The 11,099-nt window shown below is 35.8% G+C and overlaps 1 protein-coding gene across 1 annotated transcript; it reads right to left on the bottom strand.

Moving 5' to 3' along the window:
• Window positions 1–8,897: 8,897 nt before the first annotated feature.
• LOC114352632 (uncharacterized) lies at window positions 8,898–9,898 on the bottom strand. Its single transcript, XM_028304300.1, has 2 exons — window positions 9,796–9,898; window positions 8,898–9,118 (listed from the first exon to the last, which is right to left on the bottom strand). The coding sequence occupies exons 1-2, from the start codon at window positions 9,896–9,898 to the stop codon at window positions 8,898–8,900; spliced, it is 324 nt and encodes a 107-aa protein (XP_028160101.1).
• Between the last annotated feature and the right edge of the window lie 1,201 nt (window positions 9,899–11,099).

Genomic DNA, 11,099 nt, shown 5'->3' on the forward strand with positions numbered 1-11,099 from the left:
TCACTTTCTAAGCTTTGAATTTTATGGAATTGGGAAAGAAGTACCGAGTTTGAAGCGTTCATGAGCAGACATTGCAGTTGAATATTCAAGTTCTGAATTTGATTATTGATGAATAATAAAATAAATCCTACTAGCTCGATTGATGGTTTCATTTAATTTATTTAAACCAGGTTTCCTTTAATGATATATTATTCGTTAATTTATGAAAATATCAAATTAGCCCGTAATCCTGAATCCTGGTACATAAATTTAGCCTATTAATTTAACACATGTACGACTGTACTCAGTGTTGCACTATCAAATGCAATTGAAGCGCCTCTATGCCAGGGTTTTTATGTTCCTGGTCAGGCTATACATAGTACATCCACCCGAAGTCGGGAAAAGAGGTAATTCGATCAGAAGGGCACCCTATTTATTACTTTCCTAAGGTTAGCCGTACTAGATTCTTTTTTTCTACTTACTTGCTACTTGTGACAAAAAGAGCAGGTTAGGATAGATGCCCCTAGGAGCATGGGACATGGCCCTAAGGGCATCTATACCCAAAATAAATTAGGCAACTATCCTTTTAGCATAGGATAGGTGCCTTTTTTAATAAAAAATGTAATAACACTAAAAATCGAATTAAACGTAGCTATCCCGTCTAATTTATAAGATAGTCTATCAAATTATATAAAAATCTGCTTCATTTTACAGCTGACAAAAAAAATATCCATTAAAAGATACTTACCAATTTTATTTGGACGCTCGCTAAGGTTTGGCCGCGGAAGATTTTTGCTCTCACTGGCTAAACGAACGCACTCTTTGATGGTTTACGAGGCGAAAAGTGGTACGGGGAGGTCCCTTTCTATTATACATACTATAACTTTATGCTAAGTTGCTTGTAACATAGTGTACTTAAAATCGCGGCACCTATCCCACTGGGGCATGTATCCTGGAATTACCCTACATGTCTTTCGAAGCCTCTCCTTAAGAATCAATTTCGGAAATCGTCACTAACGGCCCGAAAAATACGGTCCATTGAAGAAAAGGTTCATTAATTTGTGATTCCCCGAAGGACAACAAACACTAAACAAAAAGTTTAAGAGCTGAAGCGCAAGTAATTCTGTAAAAAATGCTTTGCCTTTAGTTGCCTCAATGAATAAGTACTTCCCATCCCATTATGTTTTCACATAAAATATCACGCATTACGCCTTTATGATAACGGGTATTAGGTACAAATTAAATATGAGTGTAATGTAGACAGCAATACTTAATTGTAAAAGTGTAAGTAGATAATCGGTTTGGACATGCTTGTACCCCGGTTCACCTTGCAAAAATGCGGATTAAAGATAATTCCTTATGTGAGTGCGGCTTAGATGAGGGATCAACCAACCATATATTTTTCAATTGTCCCAAAATTGGCTCCTCCTTGTTTGATTTTCTTCCTAAAAAATTCCCACTCCCTACTAACATTAAGTGTGTACTTAATTGTAATAACCCTTCCACTTTAAAATCCCTTGTTAAATTCATTAACTTAAACAAAATTAATTTGTAGGTGGATGGTACTGTTTGGCAATCGTTTTTAAATTATCCCTCTGAATGACAATTTTTTTTTTTTTCCCTAATTTGTCTCCTGCAACAACAACATCCCTTTTTTGTCTCCCTTATTTGTTTGTTATTTTTATATTTTATTTTCACGTATTGTGTTGTCTTATTTGTGATGTCTGTTTGTTTTAGGTATAAGTTTGCTTAGATTGCAGCTACAAAATTATTTATTTTCATAACATCCTCCGTGTAAAAGCTGCGCACGTGACATTGGCGGAATAGTGTGCCCTCAGTGGCGAAAAAACACAAGTTCATCGCCATAAACCAAAGAAGAAGAAGTAGGTAATCTTTTTTTCTCTATGAAAAGCGTCATTATGAACCTATAGAAAAGAGAATCGATCAACAATTGCTTCGAATGATGATTGTCCAACCTTTATTCGAATGAAATTATATGTTGATTCGAATTCGAATTGGCAGTCTAATTTATTTAATCAGTTTACATATTTATCAGTTTATTTGATTGAAATCTTTATTGTGCTACCAAGCTGGATCTTTTTTCGATTCTTTACATTGAAGTTGATTGGACTGAACATTTTTATCGTTGTTTATGAAGGGAATAATGACATTGATTCGAATCATGTCGATTTGAATTATCGATTAATTCGAATAGATTTCTTTTCAATTCGAGCCTCATCACTATGCCAGTCGGATGGCGTTTGAATTCGCATGCGGTTGAAGTACAAAAATGGCGCGGAAACTAATTCGGTTTGAGCTGGGTTGTGGCAAATGTAATTTTTTCGGCACCTGCACATCGGTCACGAGGCGACACGATTCGTCTTCGTTAACGACAAGCCCCACGTATTCGTGGCGCGAGCAGCCAACATTCATCAGGAGAAAAACTTGTATCCTATAGCTGTACCTACAGCTTGGAAACCCATGAATAATGATATAAACTCCGTAATTCCGTGAACGCCCACTGGCAAAATGGAAAGTGCTTCCTTTGAAATATTGCTGAGTTTGACACTGGGATAAGTACCGGCGTTGCTGATGCTACCTGAAGTCTATAAATTGAGTTGACAGACGACAGAGAGTGATGACGATGGAAATTGAGTCAGTAATTTCAATCTGTTAAACTTAACACTGTTGTAGGCAGGAAATGAAATACCTAATAGGATTATCAGTTTCATAACACGAGCCATCACAATATAGTATATCACCTTGTGCAACGAGGTAGGTACCATAAAGTTGCGGATTTAAGCCACTCTGCATTCAATACTTTGATTTAAAATTAGATGTTTTCTAAATTGACTCGATCAGTCCCCCTAGACAAATTGCACTTTTTGATTGAATCCAAAATCGAATCCGTCAAAACTCCATACAAAAAAAGACATTTCGACCACTTTTCGACTGGTTTGCGATTATAATGTGCACTTTATCTAGACCCACAGGAGTTCGATTCACCCACTGATGTACGTAAGGCAATTTACCCCACCACTACACCATCGGAACATCAAAACAAATAACTTTCAATACTTAATTTCCACGAAATCATTAAGAAGAACACTGTTATCTAATTTAATTATTAATTTTCTTAGACGCTAATTAAATTACAACGGATCTCTGATTAAAATGTTATACAGGAATTATAACTTTCTAATTGCTCAAACATTAACTCCAGGGATCAATTAATTAATTAATCTAATTCGTGCTTAGACTGGTACATCTAATCTTGATTCCCGGTCTAATCATGACCTATTTTCCTTCCTAGAAATGTTTACGTACACTGAGATGGAATGGGTTGTGAAGGTATTAAATTAATCCCATGCTAACGCGCATAGTATGAATATTAATTAATTTAAATAACGAATAGAAGCAGCAACAACATGAACAATAATTAAATAACTCTTTTTAACACTAATTAATTACTTACGGAACTATTTTCTATGTAAGTTTATTATCTAAACTCTAAACTTGTATAATTTTTGCACTGCCTTAGTTTCTCTGCTTGATCTGTGGTTGACTGGCAGAGACTGCCACCCGTCATTAAGTTCGCCACTTTATATCAGTTTTATATACAAATGTATAATTAAATGTGTATCGTTGTTGTATGTGAAGCGCTAAATTATTTATTTAAAGCGCTTTCATCTCGTGGATCCCTTTTCCTTGAGTTCAAATTAATTTAAAAGAGTATCCTAATTTAATTTTATCTTGACGAGATACACACATAACAAAAGAAAGAATAAAACGCTAATGATAACATCATACGGGTACCTACTACATTTAAACAGTCAATGTCGTACATGAACAATAAAAAATGGTTTTGTTTCTTTATTTCTGTACGTAATAATCAATTTTATTTTATAAATAGTAATTTCTATGGGCGATGGAGCTTTTAAATGAATGATTTATAGTACCTACAACATTGGCCCTGAACTGTCATTGTCTTCTTCTGTATTCGTGAAGATAAATTATGTTGTCAACTCTGTGACAGACAAACTTTATTTCAGTAAGTACTTTTTTATATAACCTAAATTACTCGTAAATTCCCAATTCTATTGGGGCAGACTATAATGTAGTAATTTTGTCTTGACACCCCCGCATTTTCTCTGTCATAATTTTGCATAACTATATTTTCTACCAGCGGCCGCCCGCGACTTCGTACGGGTGAATCCCATTTTACCTCCTTAGGGGTTAAATTTTGCAAAATCCCGTCTTAGTGAGCACCTTGAGTTTCTGAGATTTCGTGATGAGTGAGTGAGTGAGTGAGTTAGTGATCTTTCGCTTTTATAGATATAGATATAGTCTTGTCCCACACCAGACAATGTACGCACCATATTTGCATTCCATTTGCAAACCTTCATGCCGTTTAACGTAGGTCGAGAGTGTGGCCAACTGGCCACCGGTGGCTTTTTAATTTCATAACTTTGCATGCGAAATGCTTAACAAATAATGGACGTGATGCGGATTCTGCGGCTCTGTTTACTTGCCCAAATTATACGTGACATAATTTTTAGCCCGAGTTTTAATGGGGTCGAGGATTTGGACTTATTTAAATGGAAATCCATTTTGTTATTTGTGACAGAATATGCACAAACGCTTACATACGTGACCTTAGATTAAGTATTCACATTTTTAAAAAAGCATTTGTTTTAACAGTTGACAGTCGACCTTGATCCCCATAAATCTTCCTTTTATTTTAGGGTGTGCGTAAACTAAGATGCAAGCAACACAGCACAGGAATTTAAATAAAAAGATTACGTGAAAATAAAAGGTACATAATTTATTAGTTCTTTCTAGTTGAGTCTAAGTCGTGTGAAACTGTAAACAGAAATTAATCCTACATCTGACATCATAATGGACATTAATTTACTAATTTTATTCTCAAGTCTCACTTAAGCCGCAAATCGTTGTCATATTAATTCTTGTTGTGAAATATGACAGCGATTTGCGTTTTTAATTTGCTGTTCTCAATTTCGTGAACAAAACAGTTCTTAAGACATTACTCATCGTTGATGAAAAATGTCAGCTAAAGCGGAGCAGGAATAATGTCTGAAATGTTTTATGAAATGTACAAAACTACGTAACGTCTTAGTAGGTATTTTCAGTCAGCTCATTTGTGAGCTTTTACTCTCTGCCATTTAAATATTTGTCTTGAAAAGACATCTTTAAGGGACTTTATTTTGTACCTGTAAGAGGAAATATGGTGTTGTTTGTTCTCAAAAAGAAAACCTTCTTACAATTTAAATCTTCTTCAGTTATGCATGGTAAATATGAAACGCCCGCCTATTTACCCCACCTGTGTCAAAACTAGGACATGCGACGTCCCGGTCAAGGGTAAATCGGGACGAGCGCGGGTATGGCCCCGACAATGAAGAATGTTCACTAATTTTGTTTTTTAGCTTTCTGTATTCTCTGTTAAAAATAAAAAATACACGTGAAAGAATTATTTCGATACGTCAATTAGTTTCCAAGATATTCAATTTTAAAAGTGCGGGCGGCGGCCGGCCCGCCATTTTATGCGCGTGACGTCATATTACAACGACTGGCTCATATTTGTATGGGTGGAATCTTGCAAACTGAATTAAGACCCACTTCCAGGCAACCGATTAAGCTGAAATTTCGCAAACACATGTGATTTGGATGACCATGCAATATTATGATGACATGGAGCTGATCTGATGATGGAGCTGGAAGGTGGCCATAGGAACTCTATAATAAAACGACTTAAATGCATCGAGTTTGGGCTCGTTCGTTTTGTATTGATGAGTATTTTAATTCTATATAGTAATCGGGGTCTAATGATGGAGCTGGAAGGTAATTCGCAATAAAACGACACAATCGCATCAAGTTTGGGTTTGGTTCAATTTTAATTTCTGTGATGGGTCTGGGTGTTAATATGTATAATAAGTTTGTATTTACAAAAAAAAATTATTTAAGTATGTTTATATCCGTTTTCTAGTTTTTTATTGCACATTAAGTGTCTTTACACAAGGTCTTAAATCAATAACAATTAAACTTCAAACTAAATAATACTTAAACAGTTAACAATGTATAGATAAGTTTGTAAGTAAATATAAGAATTATTTTGAGAGGCATGGTTCAGTAATCGAGCGGAGGTCAATAAAAAGGCAATCAAACAGTCCAATTACTAGCACGGGTCAACACAAATCAATCGGTTATTGATCACGAAACTTCACAAAAAAACAAAGGAGAGAATATGTCGACAGATCGCCAAAGCAAAAAGCAGACAGACCTCGTATAAAAACACAATATTAAAAAAAATACATATCTATTTGTTTGTAACCAAATTCTATTATTAAAATTCTAAGGCTGAGTTGCACCATCTTACTTTAACTTTAACAAACGTCAAAATTCTGTCAAACTCCATACAAAAAGCACCGGTTACCGTCATAGTTACGGTCAAAGTTAGGTGGTGCAACTCAACCTAAAACTAAAAAAGATTGAAGAAAAAGAAACATTTCGTTTTAAACCTTAACCGTATGACAATAAAGTGCACAATGGTATTTCGTATTGCAACCTAAGCCCTGATTGTCTCTTATTGGTCGTAGTAAAAATATAGTAAAATGCGTAACCAATTAGAGACGGGGTGAGCACGTGACCGGAGCGATGCGCTTACGCTAAAATTTCTACAAAGTGGTCAGGCGGAAGAGTCCCCGATAGTACGTCACACGGGCTCACGTGACCGTCGGCGGGACTCAATATTTAAGCGAACTTTGAATGCCTATAAAATCATAACTACTGGGTATTTTTGAATGAAATAAAAACTAATGTATTTGTAAATGTAAAAGCTTAACTGTAACATAGGTTTCAAGTGATTTTGCATACCTAGTAACATTCTCAATTGGGGCATCCCGCGCAAGCCGCTAACGTCGCAATTACCGCATCGCTCTCTATTTTGTATAGCAACCTGACCTGGTACGATGTATAAGTCACCGTAACCTTATTCTTCAATTACTGTATGAGAACCCTTTAAAGATCCGTGCGTAGTATGTAACATTTAGCCATTGAAACAGACGGAGCTACTTTGTTTTAAACTCTGTAGAGAAACCTAGAGGCCTCGTATACATAATTTCTCTATCCATCTACCAGACTAATATTCGAGTACATGTTTAGAAATAATCGAGTGAGATCACTTTGGCTATCGTTTCCATCCTGTATAATAACATGTCTTTCACCATTTTGTGATATTTTTCTTTTGTAAGTAAAGATGTAGGTATAACGCTAGATTAAACGCATTTAGCATGTTTAATAGTTACTGTATCAAGTTCCAGTGCTAAGTCAACACCATGTTACCCGGCCAAAATCAACGGGACTTACCTGGAGTTGGGAGATTCTGCAACAGCTGGGCGCAAATACTTGGACGATTCAACTAGCAAGTACCGCAATTAACTCTCCTACTGGGATTTGATAACTCGTCGGTTAAATATGAAGTTATACTAATTTACATTACCTACGTGTGTCTGTACTGACGGGCTATTTGATCTCGGTAAGTATACCTACCTGGTTGTGGTGCTGTCAATACTGCGGAAAAGGCAGAAAGCTGAAGTTTGTAGTTTCAGTTCTCTTCGCATAAGATCTTTGAAATTTCCCTTTCAGTGAGAAAAAGGAAGGTTTACAGTTTGTATGAGATAGGTAATATTTGATTAAATTCGTGATTTCTTTGTGCCTATGTCTATGGCAAAAGGATGACCCGAAGTGGTAGTTTCATAGGAAGACAGTATTCAACAAGTGAATGAAAATCTAAATCGGAAATGTTGTAACCAAATGTAATCAGAAAACCAATTCGTCTAGTGTAGCGTATTATTTGTGGCGTTTTCTCGTTACAACTTTGAACGCGCGCTTAAAATATGCCCGCCGATGTGTCAGGCGTGGTCTATCTGCCCCAAGCCCAGAACGTGTACAGTCAAAGCCTAAATAACAGTGCTTATAAGTTTAGTAAAATTACTAATGATCAAGATTGCGAAAGATCTTTCCTTTAGCTACTCTTTACCTTTGAATGCAAGTTCATCAAGATTAAGTAACTACTAATCGAAAATGGGTTCCACACTTATGTTCAAATGAATTTTTCGATGGGCTGTAAAATCAATTAAATATTTAGTAGAGTATCAGTCTCTACTCCATCTTCTAATGAAAATTGTCTAATGAAAAAAAAATATAAAGACTACACTGAGTGATTGATGTCTGCGCCATTTTTTAAGAAGGATTAGTTTAATTAACTTATTTTACAGCAGCCTTTGTAGCTTATGGCCTCGACTGTATTATTCAGACGACAATAAATCATCTCGACAATCCCCGCAGATATCGGGTCGCAGCCGATACCTACTTGCGCTGATCGATGCCCCTCAATTTATTTGATCGGCCCACGCATGCAAACAAAACACAATTTGTCGTAAAACAATAATAATTAGTACTAATGCATTAGACAACACCCGACAATGTTACCGTTGACATGACATAAGTAATCAAACAATAAGGTAATGTAGGCATTAATATAATATTAATTTGACCGTTGTTATGGCGAGGTAAATAATAAAGTAGACTGTCACAGGAACACAAATTGTACTCGTATCAGACGTCAATCGATTACTAATACATATTTGATCAAAGGCCCTACATTTAATGCATTCATTTTAAAAATATTCAACAGTACCTACCTCCATAGTAATTTATTATTTTAACTGATATTCTTACAAGTCATTTTAGGGTCATCATACCTAATGCAACTCACATTTTATGTTACCTAGTGGTACCGTATCTTGTAACGAGATTTATTTATAAATGAAACACAGGTATTTCCACTCGCACTCTTTTATTTAATGCAAATTAATTTGTTTACGATAAACATTTTAAAATCAAGGACTCAAGGTCGAAGTTACTAAAGCGCCCTGAGTAGCCGTAGAGGGATTTATCACTTTTTCAAATTGCAGTAGAATAATGAGATAAGTAACGAGCAAACCGATAAATTTGAAGGGCAAAGATATGTCAATTTGAACCATATGCAGCAGGGAAAACGACAGGTCCCGCGCTTCGGTCAGCGCGAGGAGCGCGCGCGCAGCGCTGCGACCTTTTTTGTCTGGAAAATAACGTAGTTATTAACTTCATAGACAAAGCTAAAGTCAATAAATAGTCATAAGTAACGATGGCGTAAGACGATGAAAAGATTTCAATCCAAAGTAGTTAAACAAATAAAATAAAAATAAAACCTCAATTTTGTCGAAAAATTAAATGTTAAATAAATGTTACACATGACCTTAAAACAAATGTTTGGGAACAGATCATACGAGTAGACAGTCGATAGTAATCGCAATTCCTGTGCGGTCCTCAAAACGTCGTGCTACAATTAGCACGGGAGTTTCAATCGATAAGTATCGACGACCAAAATAACAGTCCTACCTTCATTCTCATTCAAAAGTGACTCTGCAACTTGCAATACGAAATAAAACTTACGCAAGTAAAACAGACATCGTAGTTCTAGGATGTATTCACAAAGTACTTACTATTCGGTACAGAAATTAAATACCTACATAATTGTAATTCTCGGAAAACATAATTTATTGTTTTACAGGGTTATTTGAAAAACACCAGCAAGCTCGCAGGTTAGCTATCTGCTAACATCATAACAAAAATTTATAAAACAAAATAGTAATTTAATTTTCTGCTCTAACCTTTATAAATCTACACGCATTATCAAGATCAGATAAGCAAACGATGACTGTCTGTATTATCAGCAAGTTTAAGTCAGTAACTTACCGAGCTTATTCTCATAGAGCCTAGAAGCCAGGAGCTCCCTCAAGCGCCTGACCTCCCCGTGGACTCGGTCTCCGAACATGCAGGGCGAGAACAGAGGAATCATCTCCATCGCCATGAAGGTTATATATTTTACTGCCAACCCAGCTGGATTCTGTAACATTTCGCATTTAATTATTTACTTAAAATTTAATAACATAGAGTCACTTCTAAATATGTTATTTATGTAGCATTTGTCTGCTTAAAACATGGTGGAAACATACATATAAAATTGACTTTACCTCTTTACGCATAAGTAAGAATGAAACTTGGTAACAACAGATCAGGGTTGAAATAAATGTTGTTATTATAATAACCAGTAACTGAAACAAAGTTGTGTTACATTTCAGCAAGTCATTAAGAAAATCATAATATATTACTCATACGCTAGATTTATTCGAAACTTTGTATACAATTCGTTTCGCATAACTCTAGAAATATTATTTTATTCACCTGCCATTTTATAGCGTCAAGTAAAAAATCATAAGCTTTTATCATAAGGTGGTAAAGGTCCATTAATTTCATCATGTCGGTATTTTTCATTTTATCAATTTTACCAGATGTAAGCTCATCGACATTCGGGCACTTAGCAGACTTTCCGTTAGACAGCGCTGACTCCACGAAATAATTGATGAGACGCAGCCGAGGCACTAGGAGGCTCAGGAGGTGGCCGTAGTAGTACAACTCCAAACAATGAAGGAAATTACTCGGCATCATTTGTATGTAATAATTTCCACCTGGTTTTATTTCCTCGTTATAATACAAAAAAGACCAATTGATCGTCACGAAAGACACAAAAGACACCCACAAAGCGATTATATTCTTAATAGACTGGTTGTTTGTTTTTGGTCTGCAGCCTGTTTCAGCGTCGAATGTGTTTAACTTGTTATAATATCTATCCATTCTCTTCCAAATGATAAAACTGAATATTACGCTAAACATATATTCTGTGAAAACCACCTGAACCACAAATAAATCGAAATCGCCGAATACATATGAGTAATAACCTACACCAGCAACCAAAAGTATAGTTTGCATAAATGCTAAAGTCGTAATGATGAATCTTCCTTCATTGAGTATGACGGGCAACCTGTTGAGGCCCAGTATGCTCGCAGTTACAATGTACACCTTGGAGAGAGTATCTCTGACTGGTTTCTGATTTTTTTTAAAGAACGTGTTCACGCGAACTTTGGGGGCCGCCATTTCGACGACTGCACCTTCCGTTGTAGTGGCCGAAAAGCTGTTAATTCCACTAATAAAAGTAATGA

Source organism: Ostrinia furnacalis, unplaced genomic scaffold, assembly GCF_004193835.3.
Source record: "Ostrinia furnacalis isolate ACB-3 unplaced genomic scaffold, ASM419383v2 OfSCF1411, whole genome shotgun sequence".
NCBI classification, from domain to species: domain Eukaryota; kingdom Metazoa; phylum Arthropoda; class Insecta; order Lepidoptera; family Crambidae; genus Ostrinia; species Ostrinia furnacalis.

Excerpts from the sequence above, each read along its gene's own strand:
- LOC114352632 (XM_028304300.1), bottom strand. The coding sequence starts at position 9,898 with ATGATTCCTCTGTTCTCGCCCTGCATGTTCGGAGACCGAGTCCACGGG. Across the intron at positions 9,119-9,795 it reads GCTCTATGAGAATAAGCTCG|ACAAAAAAGGTCGCAGCGCT; the intron begins GTAAGTTACTGA and ends GTTATTTTCCAG.